The sequence below is a fragment of the Ipomoea triloba genome, chromosome 10 (genome assembly GCF_003576645.1).
Source record: "Ipomoea triloba cultivar NCNSP0323 chromosome 10, ASM357664v1".
NCBI classification, from domain to species: domain Eukaryota; kingdom Viridiplantae; phylum Streptophyta; class Magnoliopsida; order Solanales; family Convolvulaceae; genus Ipomoea; species Ipomoea triloba.
This window is the reverse complement of record NC_044925.1, coordinates 21501798-21527597: the sequence shown is the minus strand read 5'-3', so window position 1 is coordinate 21527597 and position 25800 is coordinate 21501798. Positions and strand designations below refer to the sequence as shown.

Sequence of the window (25800 nt, the reverse complement as noted above, 5' to 3'; positions counted from 1 at the left end):
TACATTAATCTTGTGATTTAGTGTTTAAGCTTTCACAAAGTTCAATTTATCACTTTTCAGCTGTGAAGTTTATTATAGTCATATATGTAGAGAATTAACTCACAAATAGTTGCAAAGTTCTTTACATGCAACACTTCACACATGTAACACCTACATTTATACACCAACATGCCATCATTAGATTACACAAGGGGTGCACATTAACCCCCCCCCTAGGCATGATGGTCAAGCTTTTAACCACTCAACCTGGAAGATCCCCTTCAAGACACACCTTGTTTAGAATCTCAGCCAATCCATCCATTGTAAATTTGTAATGATGATGAGATATTTGCCCTTCTTCCACAACCCTCATCGCGCATTTGTATAAGCTATCGTACCTGTGCACTGGATTGTTCACATCAATGCCATGGCAACCGTTGTCAAGAACATAACTACGATGAATATCCTTCCTCCATCGCGGAAGAATGTACTGAGGTGGAATCTCTTCTACGCCGTTCTGGCTTAGAACACTCAACGCGTGCCTGCACAAGAAACCCTTGGAGTTGAACAACCCACAATCACAAACGACCTCTGTGTCTGACATGTTCAACACAACCTCGTAATCTCTTGTTTCCCTAACGTCATCCTCTGCTCTATGTTCCTGGATTACGTGTGTTATTACTGCTCCATCAATGCGCACTTGTTTTGTGGTTAAACACGAAAACATTCCCTCTATTTCACATTGGAACTTCTTGAATATGGCACTAGTGTACAATTTTGAGAGCTGAGCTTCAAAGTGAAATCTCGACTTCAACATACAATTAGGATCTCTCGATTCCATATCAGCCAACGATTCTCTTTGATATATTTCCTGCAGTGCTTGGACATAATTGGTAACAAACTCTTTCAAAGGAGTATGTTTGGATAAATACCCTTCAAAGGGGCTCAGTTTGTCTTCGAATATCCCTGCCAAGAATACGTCTTTCAAAAAAGCTGGCACCCATCGTTTACGATCTACATACAATGTTTGAAGCCATTTCTGATCCTGAATTCCATGGCTCACCATCATGTCCTCCCAAGCTGCTACGAACTCACCTACTCTCGATGCATTGCTAATTGCTTTAGTAAATGATGCCTTAATTGCTTCATACTCTTGCAACCCTCCCAGTTCATCGGAAAATTTCTTCATGATGTCAGACAAAGGAGTACAATAAGCAGCTCTCGGGAAAACATCAAGAACTGCAGTCTGCATAGCTTTAGACTCGCCAATAAGAACAGTTTGCGGAGGGCGTCCTACCATGTATGTCAGCCATGCCCTCAACAGCCATACAAATGACTCTATGGTCTCACCAGCGACCAAACCACAACCTAGTGGCACAGATTGTCCATGGTGGTTCAGTCCCGCAAATACGACCAGTGGTACCTCGTATTTGTCTGACAAACTAGTACTGTCAATTGACACTATATTGCCAAAATAACTATATGCAGCCTTACACCGTGCTTCTGCCCAAAAGACATTTCTCAAACGTCCCCTTTCATTAAGATCCATTACGTAAAAGAAATTTGGATTTATTAGCTGAAGATGAGCAAAGAGATCGTGAATTGCTTGAGCATCCCCCGGTTTAAGATTTAATTGATTACCGGGCTGATTTGCAGTGTTCCTAAATTCATTTTCATCAACACTCGGGATTCCATTTTCATTAGTATCAACAATTACTGTTCTAAACAACCTAATTTTTTGAACTTCAGCACCATCCACCTGTAACGGTCTCTTACTTCCAAGAGTCATGTTCCGGTGAGATTTATAGAACTTTCCACCCCGTGCATGTATTAAGTGGTTGTGCTCAAGTTCAACTTCAATAACTCTCCACCTTTTGTTCTCCATCAATCGGAACTTTATCATTGCAGGACAACCAGTTCTTGTTTCTGGTCTGGGCTTGTTAGCTTCGGTTTTTTTCTTGAAACCAGCACTACTACAACTTAGCTTTCCTCTATACCTCTCTTTGCTCTTTCTGTACCATGTATTACTCACCCTAACACCAAATCCTTGCTCTTTAGCATAACAATTGTAAAAGTAGTAAACATCGTCATATGTTTCAAACTCCATTCCAACAGAAGGAGGCAGGGGATTTTCACCTTCAATAACACCAGACTGGCCGACAAATTCAGTCATCGCACAATCTCCATCAATCTCAAATTCCTCCGTCTCATCATCAAGTAAAGGTTCGGTATTCAGTGAAACTTCATCCATCTGAAATTTTGGAAGCAACGTAACAATCACTCCTTTGTTACAACTATCAATTGTAAGAATTGCAATGCATAGTTTATCAATAAGAAGCAAAAAGGGAAAAATAAGAAGCAAAAATGTTCACCATTTCACTTTGTAACCTTCACACCAACATAACTTACAATTCTTGAATCAATAAATTTATGATTCACTACTACAAATGGGATAATTTTCAAATCAAAGGAGGAATTAAACTATTTGGTTATAAGGGTAACCATAATCACCTAGTTTTTCAATATAAAGACTGCCTTTGCAAATCAAGGATAACTAGGGTATGCCAATTTCTAGAGGCATTGCTGCCTAAATAAAGTACTAATAGTGGTTAATCACTTGTCCATGGTAAGTGGATTTCACAAACTCCCATTTCTGTACGAGTAATCACCAACCAAGCTAACCCTCCTCGCCCAAAAGGCTTTTGATGTTCAATTTATTACCTACTTCTACAAATAAAATTTGGTCAAATTCTATTTACATGAGATAACGAAAAAAGGCACAAACTTTACTAAATTCCTTTGATGATTGTTTTCCAAACAGAGAAAAGAATAGTTACGAGTATATTCGTCAACTGAAAATTGCAATCTCAAATTACTACCCAAAAAAAAAAAAAAAACTTAGCGCAAATGTGAATACACAAAATAAATAAATAAAAACAGACCAGAACGTACCTGTTGGCTGTGGCTGTAGAATGAGGAGGGACAAGAAGAGACAGTTACCGGTAATGGAAGTGTAGTTGAAGGAGGAGCTCGGCGGAGCAGCCACCGGAAGCGAGTGAGCGGTGGTTCTCTTCTTTGTGAGTCGTATTTCCCGCAGTGAGCACTCGTATTCACCGGAAGCGAGTGAGCTGTGCAAAATTAAGGGTGTGTTTAGTTCCACATGGGAATCAAAAATATTTTGATGGAACAGGAATAATTACCAAATTAATGTTTTTTTTTTTTTTGAACAGCCAAATTAATGTTTGATTACGTATAATCTAAAATAAAAGTTTTAAAAATACAAAAATAAAAAATTAAGACAATTGATCTTAATATAATGACAACCAAAACACCAATATAAATAAAAAATATTAAAAGAAAAATCTAAAATCACTAAACCCAACTTAAAAATCATATTACCAATAAAATGAAATGATACATTTTTTAATTAGAGAATAAGATTTTTAATTGAAAGGGTAATAAATTCCATAGCTGTGTTTTAAAAAGTTATCAACTAAACCAGCCAAAGGCCTTTGTACTCGAGTAGCATAGTTGAAACTTCTGAGAGGTCTCAGGTTTGAACTTCAGTGTGGGGTAGATACTATAACACATCATAGATACTATAACACATAATAAATACTATTGCATTCCTTGTACCAAAACCGTGTGTCCACTCCTAATCTTTTCTTTCCGCCTCTCTTGTTTTTCTTTAAATAGTTTTCCTTTGTGGTCTATGAGATATTGAAAGCTCTTCACGAACATCAACCACGCGAGGTAGATATCGTATGTAAGGTAGACAGTAATACCTTTTTTTTTTTTTTTTTTTTTTAAAATATTTTGTATTGTTCGCAATAAAACTAACATTTGGTGCACACACACACACATATATATCATTGCAAGACATCATTGAATAAAGATCAGTGATTGATTCAACACACTGATGTCATTCATAGCTCAAGTCTGCAAATTCAATCGTTGAACCGCTTATAGCATAATGGTTGAAACTCTATGATCAACTTGTGTAAATTGTACTTTTCAAGCTACTTATAAGAAACTTCGCCATTACTAGTGCATGCAATCAAGGCTCCCCAACATTCTAGGGAAGTTGTGTCGAATCACCTATGCAATGTCTTTGGTATTTGGTCTTCACAAGTATTGACCTCCAAAACATCAATGACACATCGACAGAAGTTGAGTAAACATTCTACGGTAGTTTTTTATAGTCATGCGTAGGTACTCATCCATTGTGTCATCCAGTGCTCTATATGCTAATTGACGAATAGTTGTAGTTCATTTTTGTAGGGGAGATACATTTTTTTCCTAGCAACATCTACCTTGAGTTGAAAATATTCAAATCGAATAAGCACATAAATAATTGTTTCCTCATTTGAAATAGTTGGCTAAACACATCTTGGATTATTGAGTCATCAGCGAAGTAATATTTGACTAAGCGAGTGTAGCCTAACTCACAATCGTTATGAAAATACCCAAACACCTTCTTTAATGTCTTGACGGAGAAAAACGAGTTAATTCCACTTTTGGTCCTAGACTTATTAGGCGTATGCCAGTTTTAGTCCTCCATAATAAAAATGGTCAAATTCTAGCCACGCTTTTTGGATGTTGGACACTTTTAGTCTTCCGTCAGTTGTGTCGTCTGTTGACCGTGAAGTCGAAGGGCTTTTTGGTCTTTTTACGTGGTCTTGTTCTAATTATTTTATTCCTCCATTTTAGTGGTTGTTTCTTGCTACAACAAGAGCAGAGATGAACAAAATAGCTTAACAATGTTCTTATGCCTAATCTTCCCCAATGTCTCGATCGCTGCTTCAAACCCATCGTCTTGATAACCACCTTTCTCAACGTCACTGCTCTTACCAGCTAGCTTCAAATTCTTCTTGATCTTCTTCACAGCAACCACCTCACCACTGCTCAGCACAACCTTGTAAACCTTTCTAGACAACCCACTTCCAATGACATTATCTTCATCAAGACCATCCAATATCTCCTACTCATCGAAACCCAACTTATGAAATAACATCAAGGACCATTTCAACAAATTTGCAGCACCGGCTATGGTTTTTGCAATTTCACCGGAAAATGAGTTGCCTGCTAGAGAGGGAATTTTATATCATCATCGCCTCCTCCACAAAACCCAACCCACACAAATTTTCCCGCTCCAAGGACTACCTCTTCGTCGGCCTCACCCTAGCTACTCCCCGCTCTCTACTTCCTCTTCTCCTTCATCTATTTTGGATTCATCGCCGTCTGGACGCAGATCTGCTGCGCTAATCGCCAATCGGTGCACCGGATCCATCTATTAATGGCGCTTCTCCTGATCATGAAAGCCCTAAATCTTCTCTGCGCCGCCGAGGACAAGCATTTCGTGAAGGTCACCCGAACCGCACACCGAAACTGCGCCGCCGAGGACAAGCCTCCGTTGTGATCGGCGAAACCGGTCCCTTCATCAAAGACTGGGTCACCTGGAACCAAGTCTTCTTAATCATTGACATCGTTTGCTGCTGCGCCATCATCTTCCCCATTGTATGGTCCATCAGATCGCTGAGATAAACATGAAAAATCGACGGGAAAGCTGCGAGGAACACTCCGCCCTCGAATTCCTATGGAACACTGAAAACACGGACGCCTTTCATAGCTTCCTCTGATGCTTACATCTTGAAAAGGCCAACAATGATGCTTCATACAAAAGCTTTCCTATGTGTTGCCTTGAAGATACGCAAACAGGAAATCAGGGAGAAAAAAATAAGACTTTTTTCCTAGATCTCCATGAACTCTTTTCAACTCTGTTCTTGTTGCAGCTGAAAACAACCACTAAAATGGAGGAATAAAATAATTAGGAGAAGACCACGTAAGAAGACCAAAAAGTCCTTCGACTTCACGGTCAACAGACGACACAACTGACGGAGGACTAAAAGTGTCCGACATCCAAAAAACGTGGCTAAAATCTGACCATTTTTATTATGGAGGATTAAATCTGTCAAACGCCTCATAAGTCTAGGACCAAAAGTGGAATTAACTTGAGAAAAACTGTCACTTTTCTTTTTAAGGAGTTTGTGAGTTAAATTGGTCATGTTTGTGACCATTTTTCTCCAATTGATTCATCACTACTATCAATGATGGAATAAAAATCACGAGAAATTTGTGCCATATATATAGGCTATATTTTGATGACGAGTTTCTAAATTAAAGTAATATAAAATAAAATAATTTGCATATTCAAAATGAAAATAATTTAAATTTTAAAATATTTAATTTTGTATAAAATAAAATAAAATAATATTCAAAATGAAAAAATAAAATAAAATCAAGTTCCAAAGTGGTCGCTTGAATGAAATGCGCTCGCTAAGAGCTATGTGTCTCGGCTGTTTATTTCTCTCCTTTGCTTTTTTAATCTTTACCACCAAAAGCACTTGATTTTTAATTTTGTCCAAAAACTCACATCACCACTCAATGATACTCTTAAATAGTTACTCTTAAATAGTTAAATTACTATTTTTTTTTGTTTTGTTTTTTTCCTTTTTAAATAGTGAAGATTGATGTGAAATACCCACAAAAAATTAAAAAGAAACTCTAACCATTGGAGTTGCTCTTAGCAATTCAGGAATCATGCACGATCACACTAAACAGTCTTAAACTAAAATTGCTATTGGCTATAACTTAGAGAATAAATTACAATTTTCAATATTGCACTGTACAAAAGTATGTAGAACTGAGTGATGACTGTATACAAATACAAGAATAATCTTTTTAAAAAGATGAAAAATGTTATATCTTTGACTATGCTTATCCATGTCTATCTGCAACAAGTCGAACCTTATTCAGAGACTCCTGGAATGCCTGCCAAGCAACCATATAATGATCTTGAGAAGCCATACCCTCCTCAACAACTTGAAGAGCACGCCTATACAAGTGGTCGAACCACTGCACAGGGTTAGAAATGTCGATGTTATTGGAGCCAAGGTCTGGTGAATACAGGCGTTTGAAATCCTTTCTCCACCGTGAAAGAATGTACTGATTTGGTATTTCCTCTACGCCATTATGGTCGAGCACACATAATGCATGGCGGCATAGGTAACCTTTGAAGTTGAAACAACTGCACATGCACCGTACATCTTGTCCTACCCTATCGTACATAACTTCATAGTTTCTTGCATCCCTTGTATCTCCAGCAGTGTCTTGTTCTTTGATCATGTATGTGATCACTGGTGCATTGGTGTGGATTTGTGACACGCTAAAACAAGTAGACATCATTTCCACCTCAACTTGGAAGCTCAAGAATATTTCTTTTGTGTACATTTCAGACAGCCGTGATTCATAATTGCATCTAGTTCGCAACACAGGGTTGAACTCTTTTGACTCAAGATCATCGAGGGCTTCTTTCTGATGCTTTCTTTGCAGTATCAATTCATAAATATCAAGGAATTCTTTCAAATTGGTCTCTTTATGTACAAAACCTTCAAAGAAATGGCTCGTGGACACACCTGGCTGAGAGACAGACATTCCAGCAAAGAATGTATCTTTCAAGTAAACAGGAGCCCATCTTTCACGATCTTCATACAATTTTTGAAGCCATTCATGGCTGCTAATGCCGAAATGTTGAACCATTTCCTCCCAGGCAATTTCAAATTCATCAACTTTTAGTGAATTATATACAACCCTGTTAAGTACAGTGTAGAACAGTTCTGGTTGCTCCAACTCTCCTAATGTCTCAGCAATACTTTGCATGACAAGTGACAAGCAAAGGCAATGATGAGCCCTAGGGAAAACCTCAGATACTGCATTTTGCAAGGCCTTGCAGCGGTCTGTGATGATGGTCTGTGGAGGACGCCCTGACATACATGTTAGCCATGCTCTTAGCACCCAAATGTACGTCTCAAAACTTTCATCTACAAGCAAACCACAACCCAGTAAAAGAGCTTCTCCATGGTGGTTTACTCCAAAGAATACTACCAATGGGATCTCATAACTTTTGGACAAGCATGTAGTGTCAACCAGTACCACGTCACCAAAATATGAATATGAAGTCCTGGACCTAGAATCAATCCAGAAAACATTCCTGACATTCCCTTCATCATTTAGATCCATGATATAGAAGAAGTTGGGGTTTGTGAGCTGCATCCGAGGAAAAAAATTGCATATGAGTTGGAAATCACCTTTGTTAACTTTCAAGCACTTGGAGGCATCAATACAGTTGCTGAAGTCTCTTTCATTTGAGCTTCCATAGTTCAATGTATCAACAGTGGGAGATCGGTACAATTTGATTGTTCGCACTTCCACACCAACTGCAGGCTCTAACTTCCTTTTTGCTACAGAATCCATCTTCTTGTGTGATTTGCAGTTCTGTGCCCTCTCAGGATCAAACGGGTGGTTATGTTCAAGTTTAACTTCATCCACCCTCCATCTGTTGGAATCCACCAGCCTCAAACGTATCATTGCTAAACATCCTCTTCTTGTTTCCTTTCTTCGAGTACTTGCTTCTTTCATTGTCTTGAAACCCTCACAATTGCAGCAAAGCACTGCACCGCGCTTCTCTTTGCTGTTCCGTTTTGTCCAGGAAGATTTCACCCTGATAGCAAAACCAAGCTCCTTGGCATAACAATTGTAATAATTATAAGCATCTTCATAGGATTCAAATTCCATGCCCACGACTGGTGGCAGATAAGACTTCTTCTGAGACGTACCACCATCTTGATCATGAAATATTGTTGTATCACCATCTGTACAATTCTCTGGCTCATTGCTTTGAATCTCCAAAATTTGATTGGTGTTATGCCCTTCGTCAGTGCTTCCAAATTTGAGCACGTGTTCACTGTTATCATGTCCACTGCTTTCAAACTCAAGCACTTGCTCAGCAGTATTCTCAAGATCATTGCTATCAATCATGAGAATGTGGTCACCATCATTCTCGAGGTCATTGCCCTCAATATCAAACATTCCATCACTTTCAACCTCGTGGTCACTGATCTCATCCCCAATTACTTGCTCACTGTTTTCTAAACCTTCCTCCATCTGGAATCATTTGAAGATAGAATAGAATGCAGAATGTCAGAAGCACGACCATAATAAATGAAGAACACCGGTCAATTATATGGCTGAAGATGGTTTAGACTCTTAATTTACTACTTCAACCTTGCAATGCATACTCTTTCTCAAATGTTAACAGACAATGTTGTCATTGTTGAGAACTACTCAATGTGTCATCGCATTATGATGAGACGAAAAAACACACTTCACTAGTAAGGCAGCTAAAAGCCCATAAATCCATACCTCATGCTGTGCATCTACATGAAAATTGAATTTTCATTAAAAAAATTCCCCAAATTAGAAGGCAAAAAAAAGGTATAAACGTGCATCAGATCCACAGTTAAAAACAAAATATCCAGCTGACTTTTAGGTGTCAAATAACCAAAGTTATATATGGAGTATCATTATTATGAATACGAGACTCACACATTCTTCAAACACAGAAGACATTTAAATTAAATCAAACAGTAGGGGAAAGCAAATGATAGCAATCCACATCAAATTGAAAAAATGATAGCCACACGTTTTTTCTAATTGTCAAGCCACATAAACAAAATGCTTGAAATTAAAATGAACGGATCATGAATCATTTTGCTCTTCAAGAATTTAGAACAATTTACATCCTACGAGTACATAACTATTCCACTGCTTGCAATTTCCAGGCAATTTACGAGAGTATTGTCACTTGTCAGTATTGATTGCTATGTACTCTTGGCGTTACAGCTATAATAAATGATGAACAATCATACATTTGCTATGCACAGTAGAATTTGCATGGAAAAGTTGAAACTCAAGGAAAGTAAATATAGATAAAAGCCAACGGAGAATAGGAAAATATAGGGGGAAAAGGAGAATTTCTAGGAGCAATGATAAAATTAAACAGAGAGAAGCTAACAAGAAATACAAGGACGAGTTTCTAGAGGAGTTGAGAGGGACTTACAGTGATTTCGAGATCGTGGTTGGGAGATAAGCCATCGCCGGCCGGAGAAAAGGAGCTGCCGTCGGCCATCATTGCAGAGAACATCCCACGAGTTGTGCCAAAGTCTGAGAGATTATCAATTTCACCCTAAACCAGGCACCAGCTAATGATTTTTATTTTTTCACGCTTTGGTCCTCGAAAGTTCTATCTGTTTCACTTAAACCCCTTCTTATATATCAATTTTTTTTTTGTATTGAAATTATTAACATGTAATAGTCCATCATTAAGATTTTAAGATTTTTAACTAGATTCGGCAACTAAAATCAATTAATCAATAATCAACGAACAGTTGTAAGTTGCCTTCATTATTGAAAAAGACGACATACTAGTCGCTTTTCCTAAAAAGAGGCATTCGCAGTCGCCTCCTTCATGGATGAAGAATGCAGCTTCTTTTTTTTATCTTTTGTTGATAATCGCCTGTTGTCTATTTTAGTTGTTGGAGCTAGTTGGAACCTCTCTATAACTCTAATGTTGGCTATTACAAGTCAATAATCCATTCTTGAACTTTGATGCACGAAAAATGACATGTTAATGTGTTTAATTACAATTTTTAAAAGTTTAAGGGTGTGTTTGGAAAGCAGGAAAATGGTTTCTGGAAAATGATTTCTGGAAAATGAGTCATTTTCCAGAAAATATTTTCTTTTCTTGTGTTTGGCTGCAGAACAGAAAACTGTGTTGGTGTGTTTGGCTCATTTTCCAGAAAATGGGTAGGAAAATAAACAGAATTATATAATTGAATATTTTAATTAATTTGTTTAAATGTAACAACATTTATAACAAATATACAATCCAAAAAATAAAATAATCACAAAAAATCACAACAAAATAATATCTATCTCATAAAAAAAAAAAAAAAGTGGCTGACTTGTTTCAGATGTCAAACAAAAAAAAATAAAACTCATAATATCTATCTCATAATAAATAAAAAAAATTATTACTTAAAAACAAAAAGAAAAAGTTGAAGATGTCAAGAAGATCAGATGGGATGAAGATGAAGAAGTTAAAGCATTTAGGAGGCTTAAAGGAGATGGAAGAAGCAAAGGAGAAGGAAGAAGCAAACTTTGGAAAATGACTTCCCCCAAAAAAAAGAGGAAGTCATTTTCCATAAAATTAGGTTTATTTTCCATTGACCAAGAAGTTCATTTCCATTGACTCTATTTTCCCCCTTCTTCCCAAACACCAAAAACCCGGAAAATGATTTCCAGAAATCATTTTCCGGGTTTCCAAACACACCCTAAGTGTATGATTGACTTTTGGTATAAATTTAGAAACTTATTTGCCTTTCTTGCAATGATATTTTAACAAATTGCAATTTTGTTTGTTGACTATTTTGCCCCTAGGAAAATTGAAAAAATAATAAAGTTTGTGTTTAGTTGCTCCAATAAAATAACATTCTCAACACTAGTTGCTGAATCTAAAATTATCAATATGTTTTTTTTTTAAATGTGTAATAGCCTTTAAACCACACAATATATAATGCAGAGTAGTTCGCAAGAGAGCGATAAATCATACTCCCTCTGTCCCATTTTACCTGTCTTATTTACTATTTATTGGTCAAACCAACTCTTTCTTCTTTGCTTATTTTCTTTAGTAATTTTTTATTATTTTAAAATTTATTTTTTTGTATTTAATAGTACTTTTAATGTAGTTTCTAAATATATAAATTTTATATATTAATGCTAAACTTAATATTATGAAAATTTGGATTAAAAATTACTTCAGTCAAGCATCGTGACAACCATTTTAGGACGGAGGTAGTACTAAATAAATTTTATATAACAGACTCGATTGAGAGACTATTAGTAAAATCAAACTCGTGACTGTTTGGTATAAGAAATAAAATGTCACCTCTACTCTAGAAGAGGTAGTAACACAACTTTTCATCGATTTGAAACTATACACTCCTCCTGGTAATATAAGATACCTTCTGATACTATATACTAAAGTGCATAAAATATTAAACTTCAGAACACAAGATCATAAGTAAAATGTTGTTCTAAGAAACAATTTGAGATGCAAAATCTCAAAATGTTTGGAACAATTTCCTTGCATAAGGGTCAGAATGCTACAGTCTAGAGACCACTAGGGTACAGAATAGACATAAACAAGTTGCAGTGCTGTTCATGACTGCATATACATAATGGTTATCCAATTCAGGGTACTTTCTAGCTACAGATACACATGCAAATGATGCAGTCAGCATAACCGATTGGTAGGTAGGTATGACAAAAGCAAAAATCCCACCTTAATTTACAAAAAATTACTGCTACTAGCTACATTCCATGCTATACAAAAGCATATGACTGAAGTTGTTCTCGCTATTTTATATGACCATCGGATACTACTTTGCTTTCTTGGACTGCTTCCTGCTTCGGGTGGATGCTGCCTTTTTCTTGGATGGCTTCTGAGATGCGTCGAAGTCATTCTCATCGTCACTCCCACCAGAAGAAGCATCATTGTCAATGCTTTTATTAGACTTTCTTTTTGGAGTAGTTTTTGCTGGCTCATCTTCATCAGCAGCAGCAGTAGTATCTTTTCCCCCTGATTTTTTGTCCTGCTTTTTACTAGCTTTAGCAGGCTGAGATCCTGTTAGCTTTTGTAGCTCAGGTACAATGGCCGATGTCTGAGTTAAATTCAGGAGGGAAAGAAGACGAGGAAGAAAGTAAGCACATGAGGATACGAGCCAAAGCTAAATGCATGTCAACATATAATATAATGAGTACACAAGCAAGCATACCCTGCCACCGGCAACTAAGAATTCAATTTTCCTCCCTGCAGAACATTCAAAATTCAAATGCAATCAGAATATTTGATGCAAAGCAACTGGGTATTTCAAGAATTGTTGACAAGCAAAATATTTGAAGTAAAGAGAGCCAGTGAATGTCATACTTCTATCTAATTCAGGACAGGACCAAAATAGTTGCATAAACAAGGAACAAGGAACAAGGAAGCCAGGTACATAGAACCAATAAATGCAAGTGTAGGCCTACATACTACATCCCAAAGAGGGAATCTGAAATAACTTCTTCTATAACCACTAAACGCACTAAAAACAGAACAAAAGTTACTAATTACCCAATAGCAATTATTATCCTCACATAAACAGTAGATCTAGTAGAAATAGATGACTCGATTAATCTGTGGACTGTACTATTGAGTCATGGAGATTCAAGGAAAATAAGAAATCAATAGCCATAAGCCAAGAAAGCAGTGCAGCAGGGGTAAGGATCCAAACCATCAATAAAAGCATTGTCCTTCTTTTCCCGAAAATGGTAAATCCAATTACCAGGGAACTGATCACTATCTGCTCCAACTTCTACAGCTTTTTCAATAACCTGTGAACAGAACTTTTTTCTGTTAAAAGAATCATAATTGTGAAATTATCTCACCATTAACTTTTCCAGGCTTTTTGCCCCACCGATAATGAAATAACCACTCAGCAGGGAAGCGGCTGCTGTCAGCATCAACATCAACTGAAAACTCTATAACCTAAGCATATGATCTCCAATGTCTAAACATGAGTATAAAGGCAATAAAGATATGATGAATTAAATCACCAGCCTATTAGTAAGAATATGAATAACCTCATTTATGCATTTGAGTAGTGCTGCACAACTTTCTTTGGACATGCTTGAAGTGATCTGCAGTGGATGAATTCTTGCCTGTCAAAAAAAAAACATTTTGTATGTAATTGGCAATATGAATACGCACCAAATTTTATTTAGTGGCTAAAGGGAAAGGAATAAACAGATTTCACCAGAACAAGAGTTTTTTTTATTATTGATAACCTTAATCACAGAAAGTTATCTGTTGATTTGACTAAGCAACCCACTATGCAGTAATCAGATTTAATGTGATGACAGGAATCTAAATTTCCTAATGAAGTTATGGAAGAAATTGATGACAGAGAAAAGGCACATTCACCTGATATAGCACTTCATCTGCAATCCAGTTACCAATACCAGATATAAAATTCTGCAGAAACAATGGCAAATCAAAGTTTGACTCACTTCAAAATGGGACTAGCTAGCATTTCAAATAGCAAAATGTTTTATTTGGTCCTAATATTGTTTCTTACATGGAAAAAAAATGATTTGTTTTTGAAGAAAAATGTACAGAGTAGTATGTACGGCTTGCAGTTGTGGCTGGTTTCCAAGAGGGAAAGAGGGGTTGGTGGCTTTGATCTGGATTAGTGATGTTGGTGGTAAATTTGAGGAGGGATGCTATAATTTTCATTAAAAATAATAATAATTTTATTGTAGACAACAAAATGAAGTTGAAATTAGACATGCCATTAGATCTAATGGAAGTTAGATGGCTCCATCCAAATATGGGGCATTGCCCATAATACTAACAATAATTGAGTTGAGGTGCCACTTTTAGGATGCAGGTTCAAAATTAGCCAAAAAGGAAAAACATAGAGGCCAAATTGACCCTTAACCATTTTATGATGCATTCCAGACTAGGAAATTGCAGAGGGCAGAGTCGGTGGATTTTTATAAACCTGGTCAATTAAAAGGGTCTTAATTCCAATCTTTTTCTTGCTTAGAGCTTTGTGGAACTCTTCTATTGTCTTTGGCTTCAATAATGCATCAGGTCCAAGCTCTGATATAGGAGGCACAGCAGCTGGCTGCAGAGATTGAACCATAAGAGAACTTCATATAAGAACCCTGTTCTTGAGGGGAAAAATGGCATGGAACACTGCAAGTATATAATATATAATATAACAATACATTTTCAAGTAACCGAACTCGAGCAAATCTCCTCATATCAGTGAATGAAAGCTCCAAGCCATTTTCCAGCTGCAGAAAGCATGCAAAGTGTCAATGCTAATTGGAAAGTGTATATTTTCAGAGCCAATTAACCTTATAATTATTGAAATGAATCATACTTGTTTTTTATCAGAATGTTTAATATTATATATGTTTGCATTCAAGCATCTCAGTGCCATAACTGAGAGTTGCATTAGTGTTACAATGCATGGTATTGTATCATCAGTGTCATCAGTATTATGTCATGTGTCTGAAGCAGAAACATTAGGGCAATCTCCCTAAGAAATTGCAAGCAAAAGTTGTCTTTCACAAATAGTCTATATCATTGATGAAACATGTTCTGTTCCTAACAAGAACATGTATCGTGTAATTCTCAGACTAGTGCATAAATCACCCAAGAGTTCAGGACCGATGAAATTCCAAATGTTTAGTATAATAAAAATCAATATGTAAGCACTCCCTAAATTCATGGAGAATACTAAGAATAGACAAGACTTCTCACTTCAATGAAAAACTTCGAATGTCTGGAAGGCCACTCATCCTCATCACTGACAGCAGACCTGTAAGCAAGGAAATTTGTAGCAAACCTCAGTTGCAATACAATTTGCAGATGCAAAAAGTAAAAGACTTGAAAGTGACAGTCCTCTCCCTTAACAGAAAATAATGAAAACAATTGCAGCAACTCCAAGTACATACTGCAATGAGTTATTAAAAAATGAACCTTGATAAGTGCAGCTAGAAAGCAGGTATGTTGGACACATCAACCAGAAAAAAGAGTATAACAAATGACAGCTTCCAAGTTTAATGTGTATATATGCTAAAGTAATTCACCAGTCAACTCTCCAAAATTTGATAATAGCTTTAAACAGGATCATAAAATGATAATTTATGAACTGAGAACATTATATACAATATATTCCCCACTGGTAAGGAACATTTGGACACACCGTTTATATTTTGTAACAGCTACTCCCTTGATATACACAGCACCGGCCATTCCTGATCAAGACAGTAAGATATGAAACAAACAAATTAATTCAAGAAAGCCTTAATTTTTTTTTGTCTTTGAACTTCAAAGATGCAGTAACAAATAGAAGACTGAAACATATACAGAGTAACATTTTCCCCCAATGTTTTCAACACACAACTGAAGGAATTGAAGAAAGCTTCAATTTTCTTTAACAACAAAACCCTAAAATGAACTGCAGCACTCTAAATGCATAAACCTCCGAATATTCTTCTGTATAACAATAAAAGACGATCAACTTATTCTCGGAAGGATATCAGCACTCCATAAAACTATCTAATTACATGTCTAAATATTTACGATAAGTGAGAAGAGCAATCGGCCAATCTCACCAAACTGGAAAGTAGGAAAAGGAGGAGAATCGAGCTGAATCCACATGTGTTTGCCCTTGCGGTGAGCAGCGACGATGGTTTTCCCCAGAATAGAAGCCTCGAAGTCCTCAGAAGACACGCCATCGATGACCTTAAAATCGTTGGCGATTATGGCTTTCTTGATCTTTAAGCCGGTGCAGTGTTCCTCCACGGCTCTCCGAGCCGCCTCCACCTCTGGAAGCTCCGGCATTCTCGAGCGGAGGTGAGTATGTGAGTTTAGGTTCTGAACTTCGGGGGGAAAGCTGATACAGTGAGACCTTTTAAGTTTGGCGCTCTTTCGCTAATGGGATTTATCAGGCCAGGAGGGTTTTATTTGATTCGTTTTTAGGTTTTTAGGGTTTATAAATTCAGAAAATGACTTTCTACCGTTCGAAAAAAGGATTTCAAGATTTTTAGGGTTTTTTTTTTTTTTTTTTTTTTTTGCAAAAGTCATTTTTTAAATTTACAAATAGATCCTAAAAATTTTGAAAAAGCCCAAGCAAAATCCTTCTTATATATGTCACTAGTTTTATACGCGCATTGCGCGAATGGGTTAATGCCCAATGTTTATATTTAAATAAATATTTGAAAGTATATCAATGCAAGATTATATAAGAGAAATTTATGCATGGGTAATTGAATGTCGAATTTTTTTTATTTAAATATCTAACTCAAAGTATATGAATCCAAGATAATATAGAAAATTCATTATAATTATTACTAAAATAAATGTTTGTAACCTTGTAAAATCGATAGTCTGAATATTTGGTCTAAAAATGATAGTCTAAATAAATACTACTTTTAATTTGAATTTTTCTAAGTGTTCTTAATTTTATTTTGAGTAACATTGTCATTGTCTTCATCTTTACTATTTGTTCTCTTCCTTTTTGTTGGTAGTGTGTTATTTGCAATTCGGATATTGTTGGTAGCATAGATGACAACGTCATGCAATGAGATTATGATATAGGAGCTATGAACTTTCCTTTAGGCGTTCTGCCTGGGGTTCATTTGGTTCAACCATTATTGTTGAATGAATTATTGTGGATAAAGAAATCCCTAGTTTAAGAAACAAGATTAAATTAATTAATAAAAATTTGAAAAGTTAAAATATTATGTATTCCAAAGATATTAAAATGTAGTTTCTCGCTTCAATTTGCTAGGTAATGGGTTATTTGAGTACTTTCATTGTCAACAAATCCCCAAGTAGTTAATATGATTGGTTTCAAACTATTTTTTTTTTTATTTTTTTCATGGTATTAAAGAAATACATATGTATCATTTTTTGGTGTAACTATTAATTTATTTAATTCAATAAGAGTAAAATAGAGTGATTCCGCTTCAATTTGTTGGGTTATTATTTGAGTACTCTATTTGTCAACCAATCCCCAAGTAGTTAATATAATTAGCTTCGAATTATTTTAAATTCTTTTTCATAGTATTAATAAAATACTCTGTAAATAAATATATAACATTATTTTGTACTATAACTTTGATATTTAATTACAAGAGATTGTAAAAATAAGATAATGGACAATGTAATGAATATCAATTGATAAATTTGAATGTAAAGAATCTTTGCATGAGAGAAAATAAAGACAATATAACTAATGAAATTATTTATCTTATTTAATTTAATTTTTTTATAATGAATAATTTTTTCAAATAAAAGTATTGTAGACACATAATTCTAAATTAAAGAAATACATATATATCATTTTTTGTCGTAGCTACTAATTTATTTAATTTAATAAGAGTAAAATAGAGTGAGAAACTTAATTATGTCAAATTTGATTGAGATGAGGTTTGAACCTAAGACCTTTCTTATAGAAATTAATGGGTAAGTTAAAAGTTAACGGAATATTAACGGAGAAGAGAATATTTAACAGAAAACTTAACGGATAATCATAAAAGTAAGGTTAAATTAGGTAATATCTATTAATAATATTAATCTGAATTATCTTAACCATCTATTTGATTAAATAATTCATCTGAACCATCCATTTGATTAAATAATTTGACCGCCATTTTTTCTACCCATTTTAGGCCTAACTCTCTTTGGCTCTTATTAGTACAGTAGATATTACCATTTAAGTGAAAGAGCGTCAAAATTAAAAAGGTATCAACTTTCCATCGAGGACCTTAGCTCACCTTTGCTGGAAAATATCGGAGCTTCCATTGGTGGAGGTGGCTCGAAGAGCCGTGGAGGAACACTACAAGGTCTTGAAGATTAAGAAATCCATAATAGCCAACGATTTTAAAGTCATCAATAGTGTGCCTTCCAAGCACTTCGAGATTTCTCTTATGGAAAAACTATTTTTGTAGTTCACCTGTTGCGGGGCTAGGCTTTTGGAAAGAAGAGAATAATGAATTAGGGTTTATTTGGCTTGCTTTAAATATGCTTAAAATTTTTATTTTTTTTATTAGTAGCTACCCAAATCTTTTAAGGTTTGTATACAATAATACAATATATTTCAAATTATTTATGTTTTATGTATTTTCAATTTTATTTTTAAATATTTATTAGTAGAATATATTACGTGCATCATACGTGCATTCTGTGCATTTTTCGTAATGGGTAAGTAGTATTGTGTAACAAACCTAATCTTTAAGGTTATTTTTTTTTTGAAAGAAAATGTAGCTATTCCATTAATTCATAACATAAAACGTTTACATCAACGATCAATGAAATGGTAAACCATTCCTTACAGTTAGACATAGAAACAACTTTTCTAACTATGCTATAGAAAACTTGAATCGCAGACTGTTTCATAACTAAGAAGCTATGTTCCTTCAAGGAGTTTAAAGCTTCATCAAAGATCTGGGTCTTCGTCATCATTCTTTTTTGTTCGCCCAGGATAAGATCAACACTTGCCGAAACCAAACTAAACGATTTATGCTAATGAAAATAAAAAGCCCGTGAAAGTAACGAGAGGAAAAATGCTCGTGAAAGTAACGAGAGGAAAACACAATAATAGAGAAAATAAAAAGTGGGTAAAGTCAAAGTAGGGTTGGGAGTTCAAGACTACCAACACAAACCCAATACCTACCTACTATTATTTTATTCAAAGGGAAAGAAAACGAAAGAAGAAGATCTGTGGCGGTGGTCGGAGGCGGATAGAGCTGTGACGATGGTCGGGGCGGAAGAAGAGCGAGAGCAAACGTAGAAGGTGACCAAAACCGCCGGCTCAAAGATCCATTATAGCTCCGGCCGGAGGCCGGCGGTGGAAGCCGAAGTTGAGCAGCAGAGAAAGGCGTTTGGTTAATCTTTAAGGTTATTGTTATAACTTCTTTCAAAAAAAAAATGTTATTGTTCTAACCGATGCACATCCCTCTTTTAAAATTAAAGGGGGGAAAATATCATTTTTAGTCCTTCAACTATAATATATGTATCAATTTTTGTCCTTGACTATTAAAATGTTCAAATTAGGTGCATGACTATTCAATTCGTATCAATTTTGGTAATTGACTATTAAGATTTTCAAATTAGGTGCATGACTATTCAATTTGCATCATATTTGATCCTGCTATTAAATTTTCTGACCAATTTTTTGGCCAAGTCACCAGTGACCAACTATTTTATTTAATTTTTATTTTAAAAATTATTTTAATAAATTTTAAATTAAAGAACTTAAAAATAAAAAACATCGGCCACCCCCACCCTCCTCCATTCGTCTCATGAATTGAAGGTCGAGGGGGGGGGGGGGAGAACGCTGGTCTCCAAGGAGGTAGCAGGAGTTCTGTTATTTTTATTTTATTTTTAAGTTTCACAATATTATTGTTTTTGATTCTCAACAAGATGAGTTTGATATGTATAAAATTTATGTTTGAAGTAAGGCTGTTAACGAACCGAACATAAACGAACGGAGGCTGTTTGTGTTCGTTTGTTAAGGATTTTGGAGTGTTCGTGTTTGACAGGATAATTGGGCACCCGACCCGGAACCACGGGCAGCACCCAAGGACAAGACAATGAACGGACGTTCAAACTAGACGTTCAACATTCCACTCCAATGGTACTCTAACGGCTCCTCAGCATTAACACTCCATTACTGCGCATTTAAGATAGGACGTTGCGCTCAGGAATATAAAAGGGCGCTCACAACACATGCGGAGACACGGAACATTTTCTGGACTAGAACCCTTTACTGTATTGAGCATTTTGTACTGCACTGTACTCAAACATTAATAATAAAAGATACCGGTAACACATTATTACCGTCAGTGTTCGTGTTCGTTTGTTAAGGTTTTTGAAAATCTTGTTCGTGTTCGTTTGTTAAGCGTTCATTAGTGTTCGTTAACGTGTTCGCTAACGTTAACAAACACGTTCACAAACATGTTCATGAACACGTTCGTGAATACTTAATAACCAAACAACTGCACATGTTCATGAACATCATTTGTTCGTGAACAAGAAACAATATATGTTCACGAACAATTATACATACATACATATATATATATATATACATATATATATATATGTATGTATATATGCGTTTATAAACATGTTCGCGAACATTACTAAACGAGTACAAACGAGCTTGTTCACGAACACTACTAAACGAACACAATCGAGCTTGTTCACGAACACTTAGCAAGCGAGCTTACTATTGTTCAGACTCTGTTCGTTTATTAACCAAGCTCTAAATTTCGTTTGTTAATGTTCGTTTACCTTAATAAACGAACATAAACGAACGTTTGTCGAGCCCGAACACGAGTAGTTTGTCGAAAGCTCTGTTCGCTAATAGTGCTAGTTTGAACTATATTTTGCATGCCTTGTGATTCCATGAGTCATAAGCATATTCTTCCTTGAAGTATATTACTATGATTTCTTTTCTTGTTGTTGTTGCAATTGTAGATGATATTTGTATGTTTGTTTTGGCTTATACTTTAATTTTCTGTTTTCTTGTTCTGAATGCAAGCAATTCTTGTTGTTGGGTCGCAAATACATACCTTGGATTATTTTTTTATTTTTTATTTTTTATTTAAGATAGTGTATGGCATATTTTATATGCTTTCCTCTTCTTATTATTTTTATACCTTTTTTAATGTCTAATAATTATCATAAATAATTATTAATAATTGTAAATTTAAATTAGATAATCATATTAATAATTAATTATTAAGGCAAGTATAATTTATTGTGTACTGTGACACATTATTTTTAATAATTTTGATTTAATTAAATTATACCTAATAATTTTAATATTACACGGGACACAATAAATATCATAAATAATGTTTAATAATTTTCAATTGTATTCATCAATAAAATTAATAGTTAATTTTTAAGTCAATTATAAAATATTTTGTACTGTGAGCACATTATTTTTAATTATTTGTGCTTAATAATATTATATCTTATTTAAAAAAATTCAAAGTAATATTTTTTAGTACTACGGATGTGTTAATTATTAAGGAAATTAACAAATATTTAGTTTGATAATAAAAAGTCTTCAAATGTACAAATTATAGTAACATAAGAATCAAATCAATCAATTAGTAAGACAATTATATTAGGCAATATAATTAATAATTTACTTTTTAAATTATATTCTTAATTTTAATAATGAATATTTTTCTAAAGTGTACACACACACGAAGCTTTATTTATTTATTTATTTATTTGGTGAAGTCACACACACGAAGCTATAACACTATATACATGCCTTAATAATTAATAATTATTATTAATATTATTGCCTAATAATTATTTATGGTAATTCTCTTCACCTTCTTTCGTGTAATTTTTATGATAATCTATATACATATGTTTATACTTAAGGTATTATATTATTGACACAAACTAAATAATACTTACCTTGCCAAAGGCTTTGTGGTCAAGCGGCATAGATGTGGCCCTCCCATGTGAGAGGTCACAGGTTAGAGGTCACAGGTTCGATCCCCAGTAGAGATATTGTGCTTCAGTATGTTGAGGAAGTATGTATGAACATATACTACATTGTAATAGAGTCAATAGTATTCAACAAAAAAAAATAATACTTACCTTTTTTTTCCAAAATACTTACTTTAATAATTAATTATTAATATAATTGTCTAATTTTTAGTTATAGTAATTATTATGGTAATTCTCTTTCCCTTCTTCCGTGCACGTGTGTCTATATATATATATTAACAAGGCCGAGCTGACCAGATTAACTCGGTTTCAAGACATTATATTCAGATCACACGTGAAAGTTGAGAACGCTCCAAAACGAAAACTATTAATATGAGGATCAAAATTGTCACTTTTGAGTAGTCATGGTCACGGTTCAGAACCAAATAATAAATAATAATAATTATTTTTTTATTTTTTCTGATTTGGAACCAGAACTGTCCATAAGAGCTAAATTTGTAGCTATATATAATTTAGGGACTATTTTTACATTTAACGTAGTCCCTATAATTTAGTGACGAAAAATATAAATTCCTATAATGTAAATACATTGTTAAAGCCCAAAGTATACTTTAAACAATATATATACAACTGTTATACCATGGACCAACAGTTATATTGCATTATAAATTTTGGTTCAAAAATTATGTGTATGTAGTTAACACCTGTAAACAAATTGAAGGGCACAAAACATTGTTAACTGCAGGTACATACTATTTTAACTGTAAAGACAATATTATGTGTCTATCCTTAACATATTATGTATATGCAGTTAATAGTTTATGTGTATGTAGTTATCATGTTATGTGTCTATAATTACCATATGATGTGCCTTTAATTTGTTTACAGGTACAGAATGTGTCAACTACATGTACAAAATCTGAATGTTATTTTTAAACCAAGATTCACAATGCAAGGTGGACTCTCATCCATAGTATAATTGCCCAAAAATACTTCATGTACTCGAAAAATTATACTCCCAATTTTTACTCCCACTTATTTTCAAATTTGATTGGAAGAAGAAAAAAAAAGTAATGAATAAATATCAAGGCCCTCTATTAAATTAAGCAATTAAGACATAGCATGTCATATAAAGTAAAAAATAGAAGTAGAATTTGAGAATTTCTCTTGCCATGTTACTATGATGTTGTAGGCTTTTTGGTTGAGAGAATCAGACAAACAAGTGAAACAACTATTTGTATGGGCTTTCCATTGATTAGCCCAAAATACCTTTTTGAGTTTGCAGAGCCCATTGGCGGCTGCAAAAGGCTAACATTGTTCTTAGAAAATATTCTTCAGAAAAAAAATTTTAGAAAAATAATTTAATGCCAAACACCGTGTGTTCACATGGCAGAGTAGTGGCTCTCCCATATGGAAAGTCATGAGTTTGAGCATGAACAGATACTACAATGTAATAGTTAGTTGTATTCAAAGAAAAATAATTTAATTTTTTAATGTTTGACTGAAGATAAGAAAACAATCTTTTTTCTGTTGGGTCACACTTGTGTGAGACCGTCTCACGGATTCTTATTCGTGAGACATGTCTGGTCGGGTCAAAGCACCATGCAAATGTCATACTTATATGTGCAAATGTCATACTTATGTGCTCAAATATAACACTAATCAAGAATACAATTTTTGTTACTTATAAGAGAAAAAGTAATACATTTTTCATAATAAGTAATGTTGACAAGTGCTCCTTACTTATAAGGGCAAATATAATACTTTTGAGGAAAAATGTAATACTTTTAAATCGAAATGTAAAAGTATTGTATTTTCCCTTAAAAGTATTACATTTACCCTTATAAGTAACAAAATTTTTATTCATGATTAGTATTACATTTGAGCATATAAGTATGACATTTGTTCATATAAGTGTTACACTTGCATCTTGACTCGACCCGACCCGACCCGTCTCATGGTGAGATGGGCTCACACAAATTTTTGCCTTTTCTGTTTGGTCAAAAGTTAAGAAATTACATTTTTTTATTTGGTTTATTTTCCTGAAAATGAATATATTATGTGTTATAATAATAATAATAATAATAATAATAATAATAATAATCTAAAAACATAATAAGTCTCAATCAAGGTTATAACCTTAATTTATGTCCCTCTTTCTCTATGCTAATAAATGTATAAATTTTGTTTTAAATGTTGTACACTTCAAAGTTATTAGACAAAATTGTCTCTACTTTATTCTTGTCATACACAACTACTTATAACACCGTTACTTTTTAACTCCATCGTTATTACCATACACTTATATCTATCATATCTTTTTCCTATTCTTTAATTATCATTTTATTAAAATCATTATATAATTAATTTAATGATTGTATTTTTTATTTAAATTTCTATTAATGGTAAATTACATATGTGTGTGTATAAAATACATATATTATTTGTGTATGTATAATTCGAATTATAAATTTTAATTATTTGTATTTATTAATGTTTTAATATTGGGCATGAACTTTCGCGCATCACCCGTACAAAGTACTAGTAATAATAATAAGTGGTGATTATGGTGGTTATAGTGGTGGTAGGGGTGATAGTGATGTGGTGGTGATAGTTGTAATAATAATAATCCGGAAACTAACTTGAAAAGAGAGGTAAGAGATCGAAGATAAATACTGGAAAATAAAGAATTCAGAACATATCTTTTGACTAAAAATCTAGAAAGACATTTTCTACCAAATTAGAATTTTTTGCTTTGACTATAATGGATATTTTCCTTTGAATAGATTTTTCTTGAATATCCAAACACAAGAAAATTCAGAAAATGAATTTCAGAAGTCACTTTCGGGTTTCCAAATAGACCCTCAATGAAAAAATGTCACTTTTAATTTGATCTTTGAATTATTTCGCTTTTGAAATTTTGGTTTTGGTAAGTTAATTGAAAAAGTTAGCCTCTTAATATAATTGTTCAAAATGTTACACTTTTAGCCCTTAATGTTATATAATTGTCAAACTCCATTAACATATAAGATTATCTTTATCATTTAGAAACTATACTCATGAATATTGATTCAAAATGGAAAAAAAAAAAAAAAACCTCATTTAGAATCAATATTCATTAATTTTCACATGGAGAAAATGAAACTATAATCATGAATATTGATTCAAAATGAAAAAAAATAACCTCATAAAAAAGAGTTTGCTAATGGAGTTTGATAATTATATAACACTAGAGACTGAAAGTGTAACATAATAAAAAAAATTAAGCAATTATATATATATATATATATATATATATATATATATATATATGTGTTTAAATCAATTAACATACATTAAATTTCGGAGGACTGGGACGTGCATGTGGATCACATATCTTGCGACCTGAACTGTGCGGTGATATGATAGCGAAATTGGGACCGAGACGAAACTATGATTGGATTGAATTCCAGAGCCCACCGGAAGTTGTCATAGGTATTCTTGAGGCTGATAGAGTCAAGATGGCTCTCTGGATGTCTGCTTGATTTTCTTCTGTTCGCTGGATATCCCCCCTCCTCACCACCCAAAAAAAAATAAAAAAATAAATTAACATACACTAAATTTTCAAAAGTGAAATAATTCAAGAATAAAAATGTTGTTTTCCCTAATTTAAATCCTCTCCACGTAAATGTACTAAAAAATATTTAAAAGAAAATATCACATTACTAATTTGTTTAAGTATTTATTTTCATTCGAAAAGATGGAAGATGAAAAATTAGAAATGCGTATTTTAAATTGAAAAAAAAAGGGGGGGGGGGGGGGGGGGGGGAAATTTGAAAAAA

The 25800-nt window shown here is 34.0% G+C and overlaps 3 protein-coding genes across 6 annotated transcripts; all 3 read right to left on the bottom strand.

The window, feature by feature from the left end:
- Nucleotides 1–37: 37 nt before the first annotated feature.
- On the bottom strand, nt 38–5495 carry LOC116033301 (protein FAR1-RELATED SEQUENCE 6-like). The gene is made up of 4 exons (XM_031276054.1): nt 5436–5495; nt 4726–4960; nt 2932–3107; nt 38–2230 (listed from the first exon to the last, which is right to left on the bottom strand). The coding sequence occupies exons 1-4, from the start codon at nt 5493–5495 to the stop codon at nt 242–244; spliced, it is 2460 nt and encodes an 819-aa protein (XP_031131914.1). The 3' UTR covers nt 38–241.
- Nucleotides 5496–6599: 1104 nt separating this feature from the next.
- On the bottom strand, nt 6600–10094 carry LOC116032849 (protein FAR1-RELATED SEQUENCE 8-like). Of its 3 annotated transcripts, none has more exons than XM_031275582.1 (3): nt 9938–10094; nt 9103–9254; nt 6600–8982 (listed from the first exon to the last, which is right to left on the bottom strand). In XM_031275582.1, the coding sequence occupies exons 2-3, from the start codon at nt 9112–9114 to the stop codon at nt 6757–6759; spliced, it is 2238 nt and encodes a 745-aa protein (XP_031131442.1). In that variant the 5' UTR covers nt 9115–9254; nt 9938–10094; the 3' UTR covers nt 6600–6756. The 3 variants fall into 3 exon arrangements, with proteins under 3 accessions (XP_031131442.1, XP_031131443.1, XP_031131440.1); XM_031275583.1 differs by having other exon boundaries at nt 9241–9254; XM_031275580.1 differs by lacking the exon at nt 9103–9254.
- Nucleotides 10095–11956: 1862 nt separating this feature from the next.
- LOC116031742 (formamidopyrimidine-DNA glycosylase) lies at nt 11957–16439 on the bottom strand. Of its 2 annotated transcripts, none has more exons than XM_031274036.1 (10): nt 16108–16439; nt 15696–15747; nt 15251–15308; nt 14710–14778; nt 14481–14606; nt 13901–13951; nt 13561–13638; nt 13366–13465; nt 12714–12748; nt 11957–12599 (listed from the first exon to the last, which is right to left on the bottom strand). In XM_031274036.1, exons 1-10 carry the CDS (start codon nt 16334–16336, stop codon nt 12318–12320), a joined length of 1080 nt encoding a protein of 359 aa, XP_031129896.1. In that variant the 5' UTR covers nt 16337–16439; the 3' UTR covers nt 11957–12317. The 2 variants fall into 2 exon arrangements, with proteins under 2 accessions (XP_031129896.1, XP_031129895.1); XM_031274035.1 differs by lacking the exon at nt 13366–13465 and adding an exon at nt 13212–13311.
- Between the last annotated feature and the right edge of the window lie 9361 nt (nt 16440–25800).